Source organism: Chanodichthys erythropterus, chromosome 10 (assembly GCF_024489055.1).
Source record: "Chanodichthys erythropterus isolate Z2021 chromosome 10, ASM2448905v1, whole genome shotgun sequence".
In the NCBI taxonomy this organism is placed as follows: domain Eukaryota; kingdom Metazoa; phylum Chordata; class Actinopteri; order Cypriniformes; family Xenocyprididae; genus Chanodichthys; species Chanodichthys erythropterus.
In genome coordinates, this window is record NC_090230.1 from 36,327,581 (window position 1) to 36,351,607 (window position 24,027).

The 24,027-nt window shown below is 41.1% G+C and overlaps 1 protein-coding gene across 1 annotated transcript; it reads right to left on the bottom strand.

Moving 5' to 3' along the window:
* Nucleotides 1–115: 115 nt before the first annotated feature.
* prlhr2b (prolactin releasing hormone receptor 2b) lies at nt 116–5,817 on the bottom strand. The gene is made up of 3 exons (XM_067399089.1): nt 5,710–5,817; nt 2,935–3,393; nt 116–752 (listed from the first exon to the last, which is right to left on the bottom strand). The coding sequence occupies exons 2-3, from the start codon at nt 3,360–3,362 to the stop codon at nt 116–118; spliced, it is 1,065 nt and encodes a 354-aa protein (XP_067255190.1). The 5' UTR covers nt 3,363–3,393; nt 5,710–5,817.
* Between the last annotated feature and the right edge of the window lie 18,210 nt (nt 5,818–24,027).

Sequence of the window (24,027 nt, forward strand, 5' to 3'; positions counted from 1 at the left end):
CATATCTGGGCCTCAAGTGTTTCCATTCATCATGTTTTTTCTTGTATTTACATTTTGTTGGCCTTTAATGAATTGCACTCATGAGTTTTCAGCTATTCTGAAGCCCACAATGATATCATAGTACGACGCTCGCTGTCGCGCATTGGTTGGCGGGTATGCCGATGCGGTGGTGGCAGGTGAACATCTTGCGCAGTTCTGCGCGGAAGCGGTCGTGGAGCCACGCATACAGGAACGGGTTGCAGCAGGACGAGCTCATGGCGCACAGATGACACAACAACTGGATCAACAGGAAATGGCGCTTGTCGATGAGGTGGATGTCGATGTCACGCAGCACATTGAACACGTGGATGGGCAGCCAGCAGACGGCGAACGCCGCCACCACTAGAGACACCAGCCTGAATATCTTACGCTTGCGTGCACGCTGGGCCTCGGCCTGGTCCCGCGTGCGGTGTCCGGGGGCCACACAGTTACGGAGTTTGATGGAGATGCAGAAGTAAGAGACGCAGACTGCGGATAAAGGGAGGATGTAGGTCAGTAGCAGTGTGCTGTAGGCGTACACAAGCCGCTGGGTCTCCTGGCCCAACCAGAACTCCTCACAGATGGTCAGACCCTCTTCTCTGAACTCTACATGATACGTGTGGGCCACAGCAGGAGCGGCTAGCACACACGACAGCAGCCAGATCCCAGACAGTATGTAACCACAAGCCGCCATTGAGATTCGCTTCTTCAAAGGGTGAACTGTAGCGTAGTACCTGTTAAAACACACAGAGATATTGCCGTTATATTATATTATAATTTATTCATTTTTCTTCCAAATATTACCCCTAAATTAAATTAAACTGTAAAAATCATATTTTGTATGAAGAAAAAGAAGCCTATTTTAAGAACATATTCATATTTTTGCAGCATTAAAGGGTTAGTTCTCCCAAAAAAGAAAGTTCTGTCATTAATTACTCACCCTCATGTAGTTTCACACCTGTAAGACCTTCGTTCATCTTCGGAACACAAATTAAGATATTTTTGATCAAATCCGATGGCTCCGTGAAGCCTCTATTGCCAGCAAGATCATTAACACTTTCAGATGCCCAGAAAGCCACTAAAGACACATTTAAAACAGTTCATGTGACCACAGTGGTTCAACCTTAATATTATAAAGTGACGAGAATACTTTTTTGCGAAGATGAACGGTCATTTTTTATCATTAAATTTATGAATTTGAGTTTTGTTTTGTTAAATTCTCATTATTCGCATTAATAGAAAAATGCATAAATAATACGTATTTACTCATTATTTATATTATAAAATCATTTTAATTGTCAATATCAGAAACAATATAGTTATTTTTACTACAGTAAACATTTGGGAAAAACTTTTTATTTGTTTTATTCGTTAAATAAAATTATACTTATTAAGTATCATTATAATTTTTAAGATTTTATTTTTAATATAATTTTGTGATTATAGTAAAAAGATTATTTGAACTAATGTAATAGGAAAATTTGAAATATTATCACAATGCAAAGATAAAGTAGGCTTATATTTTCTACAATAAATATAATTATTTCTTTCTGTATGGGTTTTATGGGGGGTAATATACGGAAGAGGATTAGGGCCAAGCAATAATAAAAAAATAAAACCATCTCAAGATTAAAGTTGTTAAATTTCGAGAAAAAACTTGTTGAATTTTGAGAAAAAACTCGAAATAAAATGTTGAGAATAAACTTGTTAAATTATGAGAAAAAACTCGTTAAATTTCAAGAAAAAAGTTGAGATAAAATGTTGAGAATAAAGTCAATTACGAGAACAAATTTGTTAAATTATGAGAACAATGTCATTAAATTGTGAGAAAAAAGTCGAGATAAAATGTTGAGCATAAACTCATTAAATTATGAGAATAAAGTCATTAAATTACGAGAAAAAAGTCGTTAAATTATGAGAAAAATGTTGAGTTTATTCTCAACATTTTATCTCGACTTTTTTCTAGAAATTTAACGTTTTTTTTCTCGTAATTTAACAAGTTTATTCTCAATATTTTGTCTCGACTTTTTCCTCGAAATTTAACAACTTTAATCTCGAGATGGTTTTATTTTTTTATTATTGCTTGGCCCTAATCCTCTTCCGTAGAAATATGACACAGACGTGTTCTTGACAGACTTTGTGAGTTAAAGGTTTAGTTCACCCAAAAATGAAAATTCTGTCATTTAGTACTTACCCTCATGCCGTAATGGCCGATTTCAAAACACTGCTTCAGGAAGCATCGGAGCATAATGAATCAGCGTGTCGAATCAGCGTTTCGAAGCGCCAAAGTCACGTGATTTCAGCAGTTTGGCGGCTTGACACATGATCCGAATCATGATTCGATACACTGATTCATAATGCTCCGAAGCTTCATGAAACGGTTTTTTAAAATATGCCATCACTAAAGTCGTTATTTTGTTTTTTATTCTCGTCGCTTTAAAATATTAATATTGAACCACTGTACTCACATGTACTGATTTAAATATGTTTTTAGTACCTTTATGGATCTTGAGAGAGGAAATGTCATTGCTCCCTATGCAGGCCTCACGGAGCCATCGGATTTCAACTAAAATATCTTAATTTGTGTTCCGAAGATTAACGAAGGTCTTACGGGTGTGGAACAGCAGGAGGTAAGTAATAAATGACAGAATTTTCATTTTTGGGTGAACTAACACTTTAAGAAATCAAGAAAAAAAATTAAAAGCAGTAGTGGGGAAACAGCAGCAAACTGCAGTCTTTGCTTTATTGAGACCTCTAATGATCTCCAAAGATGAAAAACCCTTTTTAAAATCATTCAGTGCACATTCTTTCATCTCAAGTGATCTGACCCACTTTAACCCCACTTAGTTTTATCTGCGTCACGTACACGCCTGAGTCACTAGCGAGACCATTAGAGGGTCCGTTGGCTGCACTCACCTGTCAACGGCAATGGCTGTGAGAGTGAAAACGGAAACGTATACAGTGACAGGCTGAATCAAGAACACCAGGTAGCACATGAAGCGTCCGAACGTCCATCCGTGAGGGCTGAAGGCGTAGGCCAGCGTGAAGGGGACGCAGGTCACACACATCAACATGTCCGAGAAGGCCAGGTTACCGATGAAGAAGTTGGTGACGTTGTGCATCTTCCTTGTGCGGCAGATGACGTAAATCAGAAGGTAGTTGCCAAAGACGCCCACCAGCAACACAAGAACGTAACAGGGGATGATGAGCGGCTTGAAGGTCTGCAGCAGGGCTACGTCTGCGAAGGGAAAGCTGTGAGGGGCCGTGCTGTTTTGGACCACCGTCACCTCATACACGTGGTTTTCAGGTGGCTCTTCTCCACCTTGCCAGCCAGAGCCCTCCATCTTTCAGTCAAAACACTTCTGTCTCCACCTGCTGGACGAAAACACAAAGGTTTTTGTGTTAGTAACATAACTGCTTCTTTATTTATGAATTGAAGTGCTTTAATGTACCTGAATGAAAAAGACTTCAGAAAACGAAGGTCGAAAAAGGTTTTTTTTTCTCTTCACTTTGTTCCAGCTCCCTGGCATTTTAAGGCAGTCTGTCCCTGCAGTGATGTATTTTTAGAAGAGCAACTGTAATCTTCCTATGACAAACCAAGCTTAGCAGGTAAATGCTGCTTAAATTCACATTTTGCACTCATGTCGTCTGACTGTGTAAATGCAAAACTGAATTCAACTCAAATGCCAGTCATTTTATTAAATTGGCTTTATGTTCTCTGTTCTTGCTGACTTCCATTTGCAAAAATTAAACTTTTGCAGTTTCATAAAATCCCCCTTTTCAAACATCTATGCTAGATATTGTAAGAGATTATGTATGTCTATGAAATTACACTTTATGACATTTTCCCCCAGTTTCTCACAAGGCTTAAAGTTATCAAATAATGAAAATTCTGTAATCATTTACTCACAATTATGTCATTCCAAACCCTTAAGACTTCTGTTCATCTTTGGAACAAAAATGAAGATCTTTTTGATGAAATCTGAGAGCTTTCTGTCCCTCAAATGACAGCCCATGCAACTTTTGACGCTTCAAAACTCTCATTATAGCGCTCATCAAAAATGCCTTAATTTGTGTTCTGAAGATGAACATAAGTCTTACGGGTTTGGAATGACATGAGGGTGAGTAAATGATGACAGAATTTTCATTTTTGGGTGAACTAACCCTTTAAGCCTAGTCCCAGACTAAAATGTATGTTTGAGCTGTTTTAACTGAAAGCAACATGCACATATCTTAAAATTGTCACATGTATGCTCTGTTTCTGTTTAGTTTTGGTGTTCATGTTTTCCTAGTTGGTCTCCTAGTTTGTTAATTAGTTAATCAAACCTTGTTTCTGGTCTCCCTGATTATCCACATGTATTTAAGCCATGAGTTTTCCTTTGTTCCCTGTCTGGTATTGTAAATGTCAATGTTAAACGTGATTGCGTATTCAGTTTCTTCAACGATCTCCTGAGCTTTCTGTTCTGGATTTATTAAGACTGTTTTGTTTTCAACCCCATTATTCGTTGTGCTCTTTACTACAGCAGCAGAATCATGACAGAAATATGTCTCTGCCATTGTTTTGTCTCAAGATGCACACAGCACTGTTTTTTTCAAAGGCACATTTATAAAAGCTACTTAAATGCCCCCATTGAACTAAGGGCTAATCCTGGCTTAATCTAAGCTCTGTCTGTGAAACCAGGCCTTTGTTAAATATCGACGGGTAGTTGACATTAAATTCTTTTACAAAGTTGAGATATTTTGCAGTGCACCATGCTAAACTGTTTTAAAATGAATTCTATTGTCCTATCATTAATTTGCATGCAGGTTTTATGAGCATAAATTGAGAGGTTTAATGGAATATTTTTACTTTTAAAAATGAATAATTTGGAGTTGATGAACATCCCCAAAGGCCTTCTGAGTTACCAGAATTTTAACATATTCATCAGAGCAGCATTTTATCACGTAATCCTCTAATTGGGACAGTAGATAAAAGGCTACTTGACTAAATATAGACTATACATGACAATAAAGGTCATGCCGTTTGGATCTATATGGTCTGAAAAGGAATTAGTAGCAGACAGGGTAATTATTATGGACGTGAATTGAATTCCATCTTACTGTCAGTGATGATGGAACTTTCTTCAACAATCAGAAATAAAGCCTCCTGTTCATCCATAGATTTTTTTTTTTTTTTTTTTTTTTTACATTTTATCATTGTAGCACTTATTAGCAGGACACACAACACACAAACTGCAAAATTAAACAGATCTTCACCCTTGATAACCTGTAGCCAAAATGTAGGAGATTTGATGGTAACATTTAAAAAAATAATAATAATAATCATCAAGTCAGTAATCAATAACATCTACCGGCATCACAACAACATACATATTAAGTTTTGCACTGTTGTTTTTTATTATGATTGTTACTTCAGGGCTGAAATAAAAAGATATTCTCGTGTCTACATGCTTGAAACGAACATGAAGAGTCAATGCTGCTTTTTTGACTCAAAACCTTGGTTATCGAGATACAGCCCCTGTGACAACTTCCCTGTGTGACAACTAGCCCCAGCATCTTCTAAATGCTTATGCATAGGTACACGAAATATTGCATCCATTGACTAAAATTTAGAATTTGATGTAGAGTCAAATTAGCCTATATCAACAAGTCTTCAGGATATTTGCTTTAGAATAAAAAAAAATACATTACCTAAGATTGAAAATATGTTTCTGTGAAGGCACCTTTTCTCCGGTGCGGTTCACCGATCGGTGTCTTCAAACGAAGCGCCGGTGAGCATATGACATGCACTGCTACGGCTCCGAGAAGCAAATCACACATAAAACAGCTAGAGACTGAATGTGCTGCAGTAACAAGTGTTTCACAACTGTCACTCGCTCACTCGTGCAAAGCGATGCCCAACTTCTGTCACCCTGTCAGCGAACACCGTTCTGCGGGTGCGAAGGGTTGGGAGGGGTCTCATTAAAGCTCCAACTTCGTCAAAGGAGGTCAAAGAAAGGGATTTGGTTAAACTTATTTAATCTAGATTCTATAAGAATATATTATATAGGCTACTCAACAATGTTTTTAAACAACGTAGCCAACAAAAGGGTTAATATGAGGCGCAAACATCATTAAAGGAGGTTACAGTTATGGTTATAAGCTAACTCGTTTATAACTCTACTCTGTGTAGTTTTTTCTTTTCTTTTCTTTTCTTTTCAAAATTAACAAAATTTTAATGTATTTAAATTTGTAACTTTTTTGAAACAAAATTTAAATGTGTCCAGAATAGTTATCATAGTTTTAGTGACAATTACATAAATTATAAACCAAGTATGAAAAATTTCCAGAGTTTTAATGTTATTAGATTTTTAGCAAACAATACATTTGTATCAAGGGGCGTTTTACCCCACAGGCCCCCCTGTCAAAACTATTTGCTTTATACATTTACAGCAAAATCTATTACTAGGCCTACCAGTACCACCACAACTAAAATAAACTAAAATCAACAATGAAGTCTTAACCATTACCAGTAATTATGAATTACAATATTATAATAGACTATTTGAGAAGTATTTTACAATAGTTAGCAAGTTAGCTAGCATAAACTAACGTTTTATTTTTAAATATAAATGTAAATATATATTTTTACTCAACCACCTTAGATGACATTTGATCTAAAAACAAAGGATTTGCTGTTCAGAACAGAGCAACTAATTATGATAGTGAGAAGGGTGCGTTTTACCCCTTGTGGCTGGGTACGTTTTACCCCACAGTGTTTGAAAAAAAAAGTCATTCTAAAAATATAAATATTTTCCTTAAATTACATGTACTTCCAATTAACTACACAGTCCTTACTATTCCCATATAACTGATATTCTCCAAAACATCAAGCTTCAAAACACTTATTTTCTTATTGCTGAAAATTAGATCACTTGAAATCCATTTTCTCTCAAATATGTTGCCAGTAAAAGCTTCACAGTAAATGGAGGGTGTGCATCGACGTCACTTTCCCGCCGGAACGCGCTCCCTCGGCTGAGTGGTAAAAGAACCTGCTGCTTTAAAGCTGCAGTCCAGGACCAGCATAGGACAGCTAAGGACAGCTTAGGACCAGCACTTGACCAGCATAAACCAGTTCAAACCTGCATACCAGCTTTAAATCTACCTTACCTTACTTACCAGCATATGCTAGTTTTTTTATATTTTATAACTACAATTAAATCCGAGTAATCACTTATATCAATGTTAATGCAATATATACTCATATTGAAGGCTATGAAAACAAACATGACTGTAACCGTGTAGTATAGGCCTATACTATATTATGTGCAAAAATGGGGTCAAATTTTTACCCCATTTTTGCACATAATATTTTATAGGCCTATACTACACAATCACATCAGGCCTACATTCTAACATTGTAACATTACAATCTAAAAACAAAATGTTTTTTAAAGCAGAAGTTAAATACACTAAACTAAAAATGAAAATAAATAACAACAAAAGCACAGACTACTTATTAGGCTATTTTGATAGTCACTTTACAGCTATCAAAAAAATACACTTAGTTGTAGAATCGAAATTCTTCTACATATGGCACAATTATGTTCGCCAACAAAAACTAATTTTCAACAATAAATATTTTTAGCAAAATGTATATTTTACTCAGAATAGAGTGCCCCAGGGATGACGCGTTTTTGTAGGCCAACCCGGACGTTAGCAGCGCACAGGTTCCCTCGATCGAAAGCCTATGCGTTTTTCCCATAGACTTTTGGAAAATCGCAGAAAATAAGCTCTGTGTTTAACAAAGGGTTATGACACTTATACGTTTTTTCTATCAAGATAATCTTTACAAGTTAACACAACATTTATAGATTTTGAAGCCTAAATAAAGTCGTCAGATATAAAAGGCTAACAGTAGGCTATAAACGGACTACAGCACACCATGGTCGCGGATCAATGTCGTCACCACCAAGCTTCCTCAAACTGTATTTAAAAAACAACTCTATTTAAAAACATGCTCACTGATTATGATCTGTGCTGTTATGAATACTTTTCCACTTTTTCATGAGAAATGCTGTCCAAATGTCCCGTTTTTAATGATGACGTCTGAAGTCCCCGCCAAAGGAAGTAGTCCCTTTTAGCAATTTGTTAGCAACTGCCGATTTTAAGACACAGTAAAAGTTTAAAAACTCACAAGTTGGTTATATCTGGTGTGTTTTATGTCATAGATCAAAACGTAGATCAAAAAAGTATTTAGAGGCTTTGTTAACCACAGACCTTATTTCAGGCGATTTAGCAAAAACCCATTCAAAAAACCCATAGACTTGACGGCGTTGGAACCGGAACTCCTAAAATGCTAACTCGCTTCCGGGTTTTGCCTACAAAAACGCGTCATCCCTGGGGCACTCTATTACTGCACTCCTATTGGCGCGCTCGTTCACGGAAGTTTGTGCTTGCTGAAGGCTCGTCCAGTTCTGACTGCAAAATGGAAATATTTCCTCGACTTTCTAACATGTATATATGGAGAATATGTCTGTGAAATGTAAGTTATGCACGGAGGAAATTATTGGATGTCACTTTAGCTTAAAAAAGTTATTAATAGAGGAATGTTTGTTTCCACCAATCGCTGCACAAGTTAAGGTTACGTATGATGACGAAAGCACGTTCGTGCCAGAGCCATAGAGAGGGTGAGTTGCGACAACGTTATGGAAGTTCAAAACGCTTGATCGTGAGAGAGGTTCGTGCTAGCCCTCCCGGAACCCATAGAGAATGCATTGCAGTACTTGCAGTTTGAAAAAAAAAGTTTTTTGAATGGAAGTCTATGGGAGCACTCGGCCAGGGTGAAATCGCCCAAAAAGAGGTGGTACTCCACAGAACGTGACTCGACGCTGATTGGACTATTCGCTTGTTAAGTCGTGACGTAAAGAACGCCGTTTCCGGGTCCATGCTCGTTTCACTCATGTGCTGCGTCCCAATTCGCATACTATCCGTCCTAATATTATTATTACTATTCGAAAAAAGAATTAGTATGTCCCAAATCGTAGTATGTTGAAATGAGTATTCAAAAGATACGCGGATGGTCTACTTTTTCCGGTTATGCTGTGTTCACACCAGACGCGACTTGCGCGAATAAATCGCGCTATTCGCGCGTAGTTGGACGCTTGAACATTTTGAGTTTACTCGCTTCATTCGCGCGTGACATTCGCTTCATTCGCGCGTGAAAATCCCTTCACAACAGACGCGAATTTGCGTCATGAGAGGGGCTCTCCCGCTCCTTTATGTGTCCCAGACTCTCCCACTGCTTCTGCACACTTCCTCTGAATAAACACAACTTGTCAGTGGGGAAATAATTGTAAATTACAGCGAATAAGCTCAATTGGTCGTCTTTAGTTGGCTTGTAGTCTCAATATGTATTATATGTATATATATAGCTCAAATTGAGTAAAGACCGTTTTTTACAACTTATCAGATTGTCCGACCTCCTCACTCACTTTCTTTCAAACACGGTCCTTTTTATTTCTGTTTCTATGTATGAAGATGTGCAGCGACGATGATTTTGTCCTCCATTGTTGTTTCGAATTTCTGCCTCAGCTCGCTACGTCACGTCACTACTAGAGCAAGCTCCCGATTGGTTAACGCGGCGCGGAAATTCGCCAAAGTTCAGATTTTTCAACTTGCGCGATTCGCGCGAATCGCGTCATTCGCGCGAATCGCTCAATTCGCGCCGCGTCATTCGCGCGAATCGCGTCATTCGCGCCGCTTCATTCGCGCGAATCGCGCCGCAGGATGTCAATTCGCGTCTTTGCATTGACTTAACATGTAAATCACTCGCGCTTACCGCTTCATTCGCGTCCGGTGTGAACGCACCATTTTAGAATTCGAAGTGCAGATCCGTGCACACTTCTAACCACTAATATTGCCCATATTGCGCTGTGGACGAGGATTCGATTAGAACTACAAATACGAGTAAAAAGTGTTAAAAACCTACAAACATGACGGATGTGCGAGACCGACGGTTAAGCAGAGCGGTTAAGATAAAGGGGCTTGAATGATTAATAATCAGTATCTAACCTGACGAAAATATGTTTATTAAATGTTATCCACATTATATTTCATCTGCAACAGCATTGTGAACTTTTATAACGATGTGTTTGGTCATTAATTTTTAAATGCATCATTATTCAAAGACGAGGAGAGTTATCATGAAAGACCCATGACTGCCAGATCAACGTGCGACTACATTTATCTCCGAAACGGTAGGACAATAAATTTAAATAAATGTGGAGGATTTTAACTGTGACAAGATGATTGACAGGGTAGTTTAAACAGTTATAGGTTGCGTAACTAAGCGACAGAACGTCCGTTAATTACGCAATTATGACGAGGTAGTATGTCCCAAAGCTTGTCTACTCTTCTGCTACACACTCAAAAGTATGTACTTTTTCTTTACAAAAACAGTACATACTTTTAGGACGTAGTATAAGTAGGCGAATTGGGACGCAGCAATGGTTTCACTTGAGAATGCCATCGACGGCCGTTTATGAGCGCTATTTATTCATATTAAACATCAATCATTTAAAAAAGTTAAACATTTTAAATACTTACAGTCTACACAACAGTCTCCGTGCTCGTCACAGATATTAATATTTTAATGATTTATAAAAGATGAATCATTGTTTGGCCATCTGGAGTTTTGATATGGAGATAAAGGTTGTAATTATATATTTTTTGTAGTATTACACCACATCGTGTATGTATATTAGCACCATTTGTTGTTTTCTTGTGGTATGAGATGCCGCGTGACGTCAGACTTAACAACCGCGTACATCCCAAAGCAACAAACAGTCTAGCAGTGAAAGCTAGCGTAAATGTGGTTGAATGTTATTGAAAAAATCAATCCCTTTCGCACTTTGGGGATGAAGAAACCGCCCCTGTATAGTTTTATTTAAAAACACCCAATTATGCATAATATATGATAAATATTTAATATTTAACGGCTCTGTGAACGTCAAGGCTGTGATTGGTTATCAAAGCACACGTGATCCAAGTTAGCAGTTATGAGTTATACAGTTCAGTGACCGCGTTCTTCAATGGCAGAGCCGCGGACCCTCGTATCTCCCAATAATAATCTGGTGTGGGATATATAAGTTGTCACAATGAGTGAGAAAGGTTGATATGGAGGACGCTAAATTTCGTTCTAAAACATCCGGGGAATCACCTGTTTAAAAAACTGCCAAACAGAAGAGATTCTGGCAAAAAGAGAAAGCGACAGAGCGCGTGAAAAAACGAGAATGAACTTGCTTGGCTTTTCAGAGATGGTGAGAAAGGAAGAACCTTGAAATGTAAAAGCGACTTAAGAGATGGTGTTTATAATCAACAGGTAGGCCTGTTTTACTGAGCAGATAGGATAGATAATTACGCTACAATAAACTCTGTTAGAGCTATATTAAAGCTATTAAAGCAGTTTTGTTTTCAACCGTAGAGGGCCTGTTAAGCCTACTAGTTTACCTCAAAAATTAAAATGTATTCACTGCAGAGGTAAGCATCAGCAGCTCGGTCCATGGACAAACTTTATTATTAAATTATAAATGTACGTTACACATGACAAATGTGGACAGTTGTTTTATTTAAAAGCGTATTATGGGCAGATTTAAGTTGGCTACCTCCGTTACTGGCGCCAAAAGACAATTCTCGGTAGCGCGAGACGAACCTCGATAACCCTGAACTGAAAATTACTGACAAGACATTCTTATTTAATGTTGACCAAATGAACGTCATAGTAATTTATTTTTCTTATTTTGGATGTTTTGTAGATCTCATACATCATGTGCCAATAAACTATGGAGCTGCAGTCGATGAACACGTTTAAAGAGCTTTCACATGAAACTGTCTTACATGATTGATAGTGATCAATATGGATAGAGCACCACGACTAACTTCTTCGTCTCCTTTCATGTAGAAAACAGGCTTGGAACAACATTAGGGTGAGTAAATTATGACAGAACTTTAATTTTAGGGTAATTATTTTAGAAAGTGAAGCATTAAGTAACCACTGACACCAAAAAAACACCACCATCCAAAAATAAAGTAAAATTGGAAAAATGTTAATTTGATACAAGCCTACAGGTCATCATAACAAGCAAACTAATGAGCTTGCATTTATTTTCTCTCACTTATGTAGTTAGTTTTAAACGATGAGCTATGGCCCGAGGATCAGAAATCAGCTCTTTTGTGCTGCCAGTAACAAGCACCAACACCTGCTCCAATGAATAATAATGACATATAAAAACGAAATTAAACCACAATTTATCAGCACACTGTTTTTTTTTATTTGCTCAGTGTGAATAAAGTGCCTTTATCACACATTTTGGCATTTGCTGTGATTGTTATTATGTTTAAAAATGCAGGGCGGGACTTCGCCCCTTTTTTTGGCCATCGGAAATTGATTGTATCATTGTGGTTTGCTATTGCTGTGATGTCATGTGAGTGACAGGTTGCCTTGCCTTTGGACCAGTAAACACATCATCAGATTAAGAGATGTCACTGCAAGAGGGAGGGGTAGTCATTGTGATTAAAGTTTATGCAGGTATATTAAAAAAACAAAAACAATGATGTGATCATAAACTGCAATATATATATTTTTTAAATTTAATTTTATAGTGACTTTAATGATCTACATCTTCTCTGAACTGAGGTTTCACACTTGTCCTCTTTAACAGTAAATGGCGCTCTGCTGCATATAGCATGCTGGTAATGAAGAGATAAACAAAACACTTGAAAAGGAACCGCACTGGCCTGACATTAAGACAAATAGCCTTTTGTGCATCTTTTTGTCTGTGGACATTCCATATATCAGAACTTGGCTTGAGGGGAGAACATAATGTGGTGCATGACGTCATCAGCAAGTGGCGTTAGCGTAAGCTGAATTAATATCAAATTGGTCTTGACATTATCTGAATATAAAAGGGATGAGTTTCTACTTGCACAAGTGAATTTTAAATTAATAGCACCCCATCATATGCAGAACAGATTTTCTAATTTATACAAAGCTTTGTTATTTCATTGTATGAGAGTTGTCTAAATGGCACTTGGGTGCAGAATTTTCTATTATAATCTTCCGGTATCTTTCTGTGTCTTATTGCACTTATAATTTCCCATCTGATTCAGTATAATATGTCAAGTCAAGTCAAGTCAAATTTATTTATATAGCGCTTTTACAATTGGTAATTGTTTCAAAGCAGCTTTACATATTAGAAGCACAGAAAAAAAGGGAAGTGGTTAAAACTGTACAAACAAGCGTGGTAATATGTAACATATACAAGATGGTGCTACATTAAGCCAATGTCGGCTGACTTCCAGGGGTGGAAAAAACCCCCTAGGAGAAAAACCCAGCGTGCTAGCACTGGGAAAAAAGTCCTAGGAGGGAAAAAACCCCTTGGAAGATATATATATGTAAATGTATATGGAGATCAAAATCTGAATTGTACATTTTTATTATAGAGATTAAAAATCGATTATATATAAATATATGCAAGCGGATACGGGGATCCTGGGCTACGTTGTAGTCAGGTCCAGACGCAGGTTCTCCATCTGACCTGGATACGGCCTGGATCCAGCACCCGGCAAACCTCAGGATAAGCAGAGAGACAGATATTAGCGTAGATGCCATTCTTGTTCTGATGTACAGGTATATCTAGTGTTATAGGAAATGTTCTCGGTTCCGGCCGACCTAATTATTGCAGCGTAACAATCCTTTAACGGATTTGAAAAATGTTAATGTATTGATGATGTGTTATGTGTATGCAAGAGCAAAGAGATGTGTTTTTAGTCTAGATTTAAACTGACAGAGTGTGTCTGCTTCCCGAACAATGCTAGGAAGATTGTTCCAGAGTTTAGGTGCTAAATAGGAAAATGATCTGCCGCCTTCAGTTGATTTTGATATTCTGGGTATTATCAACTGGCCTAAATTCTGAGATCGCAATAAACGTGAAGGACTATAATGCATTAAGAGCTCACTTAGGTACTGGGGAGCTAAACCATTTAGAGCTTTATAAGTAAGTAGCAAGATTTTAAAATCTATACGATGTTTAATAGGGAGCCAATGTAATGTTGACAGAACTGGGCTAATATGGTCATACTTTCTGGTTCTAGTAAGAACTCTAGCTGCCGCATTTTGAACCAACTGTAGTTTGTTTAAAAGCCGAGCAGAACAACCACCCAGTAGAGCGTTACAATAATCTAGTCTTGAGGTCATGAATATGTCTACTAAGAAAAATAGCTGTTAGATCTTTATTTTTCATAAGCTTCTACAACATGAATGAACTAAACACAAATGTGATTAGTTCACACAAAAATTATAATTCTGTCATTAATCACTCACCCACATATTGTTTCACACCTGTAAGACCTTAGTTCATCGGTGGAACACAAATTGAGATATTTTTTGATGAAATCCGATAGCTGTAAGACTCTTAAAGGGGAACTATTATGCAAAATTCACTTTAGCATGGTGTTTGGACATAAATGTGTGTTGGCAATGTGTGTACACAACCACGATATAGTGATAAAAATCCACCCACTCCTTTTTTAAATCCCCTTAAATCATAAGCAGTGTCTCTGAACAAGCCGTTTCCAGATCCCTGGCAGTGTGATGTCACAAAAGCCACAGGCCCCACCCACGAATGTTGACAGACACTGCCGTTTTAACATAGAACCGCCCTGTGCGCGTTCACAGCGAGTCCGCCATTGCTTCAACGTCTCCCAAGTGTTTTAAGCCGCAGTCACACTAGACTTTGAACGTGCGAAATTTCTTCGGATGCTCTTAACGGTCGTGATATGACGTCAGCGTTTCTTTTATAAACATGAGTTCAACACACAACTTAAAGTAATACATTCAAAATGTAAAAATATAGAACCTACTCGACTTTACTGCAAAAATATAATTCTTTTAATTGAGCCAAGAGGTCATGCCGTGGCGAATCCATCTTCTACTGGTCGCACGTCTTCACGTGATGCGAATTCGCAGGTCAGAGTTCACCAAACTTGGAACGCAGCGAAATGCGAAATTTTTCGCACAAGCTTGCGTTTCCGGTCTGACACATTCGCATGCGTTTGAATGGAAGTCAATTTGTTTATATCTGCGCAAATCATTTCACACCGGACTGCTTAGTGAACGACTATCCATACAAAGGGACAATACAAAACAGATGCCGGCTCAGTATTGGCTGACGCTGATCACGTGAGTAGCGCGATGCATTGCGTATGATGCTGGCGCAGCAGCCGGCCAATACTGAGCTGGCATTCTCGTCACTTCATAAAATTAAGGTTGAACAACTGCAGTCACGCTGACTATTTTTTACTTTTGACAGAATTTTTTTCCATATTTTTTCATATTTGGGTGAACTAACCCGTTAACCCTGCCTGGCTTAAATGTTTGAAAATGATTAACAGTTGAAAACATTTGTTAGAAATTGAGAAAAGTAATCAAAAAACCTTTGCAACCCTGGTGATGATGTAAAAATTCAAACGTTGAGTTTTGCTATCATAGTATCAATGTCTTTATTTGAGTGTCTTTATTGAGACTATACAGTCGATGCGGATATATCAAGGGTAGGCAAGTTCGGTCCTAGAGAGTCCTGCTGAGTTTAGCTCCGACCTTAATCAAACACACCTGAACAAGCTAATTGTCACGGAGACGAACCCCGTGATTCCCTCTACTGGCCAGCAGAGGGCTCCATCTCCTGAATACTGACACTCACGCATCCACTCATCCATGTATACTGATTCGCACTACATTCCCCATAACCCCGTGCCTTGGACTCTGATTGATCGCCAGCTGCAGCTCGTTATGAACACTATTTAAGCAGCACCCAGACACTGTTACTACGCGAAGTCTTGGTCATTGCCCCGGCTGACAATTCTGAGCGTTTATACCCTGTTGGATTATCTGTTGCTGTCTTTGTTTGTTTATCGTTACTGACCCGTTGCTGCCTGCCCACCGACCTAGTGCCTGTACTTTGGACTGTGAACCTTGCTTGTTACCCTGACCTCCTGCCTGTTTCCGACCACGATTCTGCCTGCTCTTCATTGCTGTGTTTGCTGGTTCTGACCCCTGCCTGTACGACGACGAGTACTTTTAATAAAGCTTGCATAATGGATCCTATGTCGGGTGACGAGTCATTACAGAAGACTTCGCCACAACCCGATCCAGCGTCTTACGATCGTCTGTGTGCTCACATGGCTGCCCAGGCGAGTCAGATCGCTGCTAATCAACACCAGCTGAATCGTCTGACTACCATCACGGAGGAGCTGGCTAAGGCCGTCCAGAGTCTTCACAGCACTGCTGCCGCGACACCACCCCCGGCAGCGGCCGCCATTACACAAGCGGCTGAGACGCCGTCTCACGTTAATCCCCGTCTGGCGTTCCCGGAGAAGTTCGACGGAGACGCCACGAAATGCAAAGGCTTCCTACTCCAATGCTCCTTGTTTGTCGAGCAACAACCAACCCTTTACAACACCGAGAGGGGTAAGATCGCTTTTGTTTGCTCTCTGTTGACGGGAAGAGCGTTGGACTGGATTACTGCGGTCTGGCACGCTGAGGGCACGGCGTTTATCTCATTTGAAGATTTCCTCAGACAGTTCCGTGAGGTTTTTGATCACCCCAGAGAGGGAAAGGGAGCGGGCGATCGCTTACTGGAATTAACCCAAGGGAGATTAACGGCAGCTGAGTACGCCATGAGTTTTCGCACGCTGGCTGCACAGACAACCTGGGTGAGTGACACGCTCAAAGTTTTGTTTCGCAAAGGTCTCAGTCCCGAATTACAAACCGAGCTAGCATGCCGTGATGAGGGTAGAGACCTCAACAGCTTCATTGAACTGGCCATAACCATCGATAACCTGCAGCGTGCACGCCGCACTAGCTCGCGACGCCCAGTATTCACTGCTCCACCGTGTCACGAAGAAACGCCAGAGCCCATGCAGGTGAACACCTATCACCTCTCGGCCGAAGAGAGAAATCACCGCCTCACCAACCGCCTATGCTTATACTGTGGATTACCTGGCTATCAGCGGGTCTCATGTCCCTCACGTCCGTCACCTGCTACAGCTAAATCGGTGAGTCCCACCTCGAACTCTGTCACTTCCCTGAACTGTGTAACTGTACCGATTACTTTATTGATTCATGAGAAGTGAGTGGTCACCACTGCCCTGTTGGATTCCGGTGCAGCTGGCAATTTTATTTCTGAAGATTTCGCTAAGTCCCATGATATCTCTCTCATTCCCTGTTCAATTTCCCTCTCCATAGCCACGATAGATGGACGCCCTCTGGGGACGGGCTCAATTAACCAACTATCCCAAGAACTGTCGATGTCAACTGGTTTACTGCACAACGAACTAATTCAATTCTACGTACTGCCTGTGTCCAACACCCCAGTCATTCTAGGATTACCGTGGTTACGGCTCCATGACCCACAAATTTCGTGGAGAGAGGGACAAATCACCAGGTGGAGTGTCCGATGCCAAAACTCATGTCTGTCTGCCATTGCACCCATTCCTGTTCACGCTGTCTGTGTAGAGCCAGATGAGTCGCCCATTCCCAATCTGCCTAAGGATTACCACGACCTCACCATGGCTTTCAGTAAGGAAAAAGCTAACACTCTTCCACCACACCGAGCTCATGACTGTGCCATTGATCTCCTTCCAGGTCATTCTCCTCTCCGAGGCCGCATCTTCCCTCTGTCCCAGCCGGAGTCTGAAGCCATGGCTCAATATATAGAGGAGGAGTTGAGAAAGGGGTTCATCTGTCCGTCAACATCCCCTGCATCCGCAGGCTTCTTCTTCGGACGAAAGAAGGACGGGGGACTTCGGCTGTGCATCGATTATAGGGGTCTCAACGAGATCACAGTGAAATTCCGATACCCTCTGCCACTGGTGCCCTCAGTCCTGGAACAGCTACGCACCGCACGATATTTCACTAAACTGGATCTACGCTGCGCCTACAATCTGATCCGCATCAGGGAGGGTGACGAGTGGAAGACAGCCTTTTCCACGACTAACGGGCACTACGAATACCGGGTCATGCCATTCGGCCTTGTCAACAGTCCATCAATCTTCCAGTCATTCGCCAACGACATATTCAGGGACATGCTGAACAGGTCGGTGATTGTTTACATTGATGATATCCTTATATATTCGGACACCCTTCATGATCACATTCACCATGTCAGAGCTGTACTCCAAAGACTAATCGACCATAAACTGTATGCCAAAGCAGAGAAGTGCGAGTTCCACACCACATCCACCACCTTCCTTGGATACGTCATCAGCCCAGAGGGGGTCGCCATGGACGAGTGTAAAGTCAATGCTGTCCTCAAGTGGCCCGAACCCAGCACCTTGAAGGAGTTACAACGCTTCCTAGGGTTCGCCAACTTCTATCGTCGATTTATTCGGAACTTCAGCATCGTGGTAAGCCCTCTTACATCCATGGTCAAGAAGGGAACTCGTCATCTTAGATGGTCGGACACAGCTCGCCAAGCCTTCCAGGAACTCAAACAACACTTTATTACCGCACCCATACTGTGCCATCCCGACCCCTCGATTCCCTTCATCGTCAAAGTGGACGCTTCGAATACTGGTGTGGGGGCAGTCCTCTCTCAACGACAGGGTCCGCTAGCCAAAGTCCACCCCTGTGCCTTCTACTCCCGCAAACTTAACCCAGCGGAACGCAACTACGATGTAGGAGACCGGGAACTCCTCGCCATGAAATCAGCTTTCGAGGAGTGGAGGCATTGGCTAGAGGGTGCTAACTACCCCTTCACGGTTCTCACTGACCACAAGAATCTGGAGTACCTGCGAACAGCCAAACGTCTCAACCCACGTCAAGCCAGATGGTCCTTATTCTTTACTCGCTTCAATTTCACGGTCACCTAGCGTCCGGGCTCTAAGAACGTCAAAGCTGATGCCCTGTCTCGCCTGCACGAGGAGGAACAGACCCCCAGTGACCCCGAAACCATTCTCCCCTTTCAAGTGGTCATAGCACCCATCCAGTGGGACATCATGACTCTCATTCAGCAACATAACGCTCAACAGGAGATTCCAGCCGCATGCCCACCCGACAAAGTGTTTGTGCCTCTCCACCTCCGCGACCAAGTCCTGAATCTCACCCACAGTCTGCCCGCTTCCGGCCACCCTGGTATCACGGCCACCATCCATCTGCTACAAAATCGCTTCTGGTGGGAGTCTCTAGTCAAGGACGCCACGGCCTTTGTTCAGCATTGTCACACCTGCAACGTGCATAAGAGTCCAAGACAGCTACCCGCCGGATTACTCCAACCACTTCCCACACCTCAGCGTCCCTGGTCTCACATAGCCATCGACTTCATCACTGACCTCCCTCCGTCCCAAGGTAACACCGTCATATTCACAGTCATTGATCGCTTCTCTAAAGCCTGCCGTTTAATCCCTCAGCCCAAACTCCCGACGGCCATGCAGACTGCAGAACTCCTATGTAACTGGGTCTTTCGTCTCTATGGGTTACCGGAGGACATCGTCTCAGATCGTGGTCCCCAGTTCACCTCTCGTCTTTGGAGAGCCTTCTTCCAGGCGTTGGACGTCAACGTAAGCCTGACTTCCGGCTACCATCCTCAGGCCAATGGACAGGTCGAAAGACTCAATCAAGAACTTACTCGCTTCCTCCGATCTTACTGCCACCAGAATCAGGAGGATTGGGGGCGATATCTCCTATGGGCCGAGTACGCTCAGAACTCTTTAGTAAAACCTGCCACCGGTATCACCCCATTCAAGTGTGTCTTGGGCTACCAACCACCCATGTTCCCGTGGTCGGGAGAACCAACCGATGTGCCAGCGGTCACTGACTGGCTCAACAGAAGTGAGGAGACCTGGAACCAGGCTCATGTCCATCTCCAACAAGCCATTCGCCGCCAGAGAGAATACGCCGATCGTCGACGACGCCCCGGACCAGAATATCACCCCGGTCAATGGGTCTGGCTCTCGACCCGGGATCTTCGCCTCCGGCTCCCCTGTAAAAAGTTGAGTCCAAGGTACGTGGGTCCTTTCAAAATCACCCGTCAAATCACACCTGTATCATACCGTCTTGCATTACCTAACACCTACCGTATTTCTCCCACATTTCATGTTTCCTTGCTCAAGCCCGCTGCTGACCCCGGTGAGGAGGGAGAGGGGAGGTCCCGTGAGCAGAGTCCCCAGCCCGTCCTTGTGGAAGGCGAGGAGGTGTATCAGGTGCGAGAACTACTTAACTCCAGATGTCGGGGACGCATCATCCAATATCTGGTGGACTGGGAGGGGTACGGTCCCGAGGAGCAATCTTGGGTCGACGCTGAGGATATACTTGATCCCAACCTGATCGACGAATTTCACCGCGACCACCCAGAGAGACCGGCCCCTCGACCACGCGGTAGGCCCCGACGTCGTGTTCCACCTCGCGCCAGGAGTCGCTCGCAGGGAGGGGGCTCTGTCACGGAGACGAACCCCGTGATTCCCTCTACTGGCCAGCAGAGGGCTCCATCTCCTGAATACTGACACTCACGCATCCACTCATCCATGTATACTGATTCGCACTACATTCCCCATAACCCCGTGCCTTGGACTCTGATTGATCGCCAGCTGCAGCTCGTTATGAACACTATTTAAGCAGCACCCAGACACTGTTACTACGCGAAGTCTTGATCATTGCCCCGGCTGACAATTCTGAGCGTTTATACCCTGTTGGATTATCTGTTGCTGTCTTTGTTTGTTTATCGTTACTGACCCGCTGCTGCCTGCCCACCGACTTAGTGCCTGTACTTTGGACTGTGAACCTTGCTTGTTACCCTGACCTCCTGCCTGTTTCCGACCACGATTCTGCCTGCTCTTCATTGCTGTGTTTGCTGGTTCTGACCCCTGCCTGTACGACGACGAGTACTTTTAATAAAGCTTGCATAATGGATCCTATGTCGAGTGACGAGTCATTACACTAATCAAGCTCTTCAGGATTACTATAGGCAGCTGAAGGTTTTTTTTTCAGGGTTGGAGCTAAACTCAGGACTGCAGGACAGCGGCTCTCTAGGACCGAACTTGCCTACCCCTGGGATATATTTATAGTAGATAAAATTTTCCTGATAATTTACTCACCCCCATGTCATCCAAGATGTTCATGTCTTTCTTCAGTCGAAAAGAAATGAAGGTTTCTGATGAAAAAATTTTAGGATTATTCTCCTTATAGTGGACTTCAATAGCCTCCAAACGGTTGAAGGTCAAAATTACAGTTTCAATGCAGCTTCAAAGGGCTTTAAACGATCCCAGATGAGGAATAAGGGTCTTATCTAGCGAAACCATCTGTCATTTTCGGCAAAAAGCTTACGCTGTATGTTCTATGCCTTCTTTATTCTACTTACGGAACGAACGCAGTGCCAGTACCATTTTTTCTGTAAGTAGAATAGGGAAGGCGTAGGACATGCAGCGTAAACTTTTTGAAGTATACGAAAATGACCAAATGTTTCTCTAGATAAGACCCTTATTCCTCATCTGGCCCTTTGAAGCTGCACTGAAACTGTAATTTTGACCTTCAACCGTTTGGAGGCCATTGAAGTCCACTATATGGAGAATAATCCTGGAAAGTTTTCATCAGAAACCTTAATTTCTTTTCAACTGAAGAAAGAAGGACATGGACATCTTGGATAACATGGGGGTGAGTAAATTATCAGGAAAATTTTAATTTGAAAGTGAACTAACCCTTTAATGCTGATCACTGACTCTGAGGAGACTGATGATTATTCCTGCCATTTAAATTAAATATTCAGAGTATAAATCAATTGACATTTATCATCATTATTGAATAATTGTGACTTTGGCCTTTAATTTAGAGGTCTCAGGGGCTTCCACATGTTCAAACCATTTACCATCCTGCTGTCCAGCTGTTTGCTTGGCAACAGCAGATATGAGTCTTTTCAGGTTAATAGCTTTTATTTGTCTTGTTATTATGTAGCAGAACATTATTTTTTTCTTTAAAAGACATCAAAGGGTGATAAATCATTTGGATATAGAAACGTGGCATCAGTTCTGTAAGAAACTGTTTAAAGTGCACTTTTTATCTGCCCTTCTCAGAAAACACTCATCCATTTTGCTTTTAGCGACCACAGCTCCCAGCTGTCCTCACTACCTCGCAACACAATTCCTTTTCTTATTACTACCATCTCTATTTCCCCTTCACTTCATTCCCACATTCCTCTTCTTTCCTCTTTTCTCTGCACGTCAGCTTGATGCGTCACAGTTGAGAATCCAATTGAAGCTCTCTAAAAAGCATCGAAAACATCTCTGTGGATGCTGAAATCTTGTTAGTGATATTCAATAATCAGCCTTTTGCATGTTGCTATGGGAAATGGTCACATTCTAGTATGAACAGAGAATAAAATGCATGTCTTTATTGTATGCGCTCTGAATGCCACATGGGTTTTATTATGTGTCATTCACTCAGCTTGCATGGGAAGAACATCCAAACAGATTATTTGTGCAATTGTACAGAGCATGTTTTCTCTGTGGAAGCATAGATCTGTCATCATTTATTCACCTTCATGTAGTTCCAAACCCTATAACATACAAGTTGTTTGTTCATGTTTGGATTAACATGAAGGTGAGTAAATGATGCCAGCATTTGCATTTTTTAAGGGAGCTATGCCTTTTAGGGCAGATTTTCCTTTTTTTAGTCACTTCGTTCAAACGAAAGTGAGTGTGAGTGAAACTAAGCACCCTGCAAGGCATGATGTTCAACCTCTAGTCAACAATGAGCAGTATAGCATAGGGCGTACGTGCATTTTTGCACATGTTCAGATGCTGATTTGTTGAAAATACATTTTGTCCAGCTGTAGACTTTGACATGCTGAAAATGTTAGTCTGTTTTTCTCAGTATGATACCCCATTACTGCCTGTTGCACTGTTAAACACCAGGTTTTTCAGAAGTGTTAGTGGTTTTAAATGGCAAACTGTTCTATAGTCAGCCTGTTTTAGCCTCGGTCTCACTCTCAGTTATTTTTAAAGGGATAGATCACCTGAAAAAGAAAATTACCCCATGCTTTGTGGAAGTGCAAAAGAGAGAGCATTTATTAGAATTAGAAGTCTAAAATGAGAATTTGTAAAGAGAAATGTCGGAGCCCCGGAGGATTTCGATATAAGAGAAGAGGAGCTTGAGTTTGAACAGCGAGAGGCGTCTAAGCTTACACTGCTATACTACATTGCATCAGTGGTTACTCTTTTGCCATATGTTGACGTATGCGGCCGTCTGCTAGTTATTCTAGTTTTTAAAGTTTTAAATATGAATATTTTTCTTACACAAATGCATCACTTTGCTTCAGAAAGCATTGATTAACCTCCCGAAACTGTGGATATCTTTTATGATGGAGGGTTGCACTTTTTTGGGCTTCAAAATCTTATCCTCTATTTACTGCCATTGTAAAGCTCGGAAGAGCCAGGACATTATTTAATATAACTCAGATTGTATTCGTTTGAAAGAAGAAAGTAACATAAACCTAGTATGGCTTGAGGCTGAGTAAATCATGGGGTGATTTTCACTATTCTTTTAAGCTGTTTCTAAGACATACAGAACATGTAAATGGAGGGGAACCGGCTGACTATAAGTATAACTATAAGTACTTTTTAAATGCATGTCCCTGGTGTTTTTATGAACAATTCATCCATGCGTGTTGTCTTAAATAATAATACATTTGCTCTTATAGAGTCTACTTATTGTCACATACAAACACAGATTTGCCTCAACTGCTTTCATGCACTAGATCTCATGTGATTATGAAACATTAAAAGGTGAAATATTGATGGCATAATCTTTCCCCCTTTGGCCCTTTCATTAAATCGGAATAAAGTGTGTACAGGAATATGTTTGAAGGTTAGAGCACTGTCCCCTGGGTAATATGTTCACACTCCATCCTCATAATGTGCTATTATTAGGGCTAGGATGGAGTCTAGAATATCTGCTCCATTATCAGTCCATTAAATCAACTG

What these genes read in the sequence shown, in the direction of transcription:
- prlhr2b (XM_067399089.1), bottom strand. Translation starts at nt 3,362, where the DNA reads ATGGAGGGCTCTGGCTGGCAAGGTGGAGAAGAGCCACCTGAAAACCAC. An exon ending in ACAGCCATTGCCGTTGACAG is followed by an intron (nt 753 to 2,934) that starts GTGAGTGCAGCC and finishes GTGTTTTAACAG; the next exon opens with GTACTACGCTACAGTTCACC.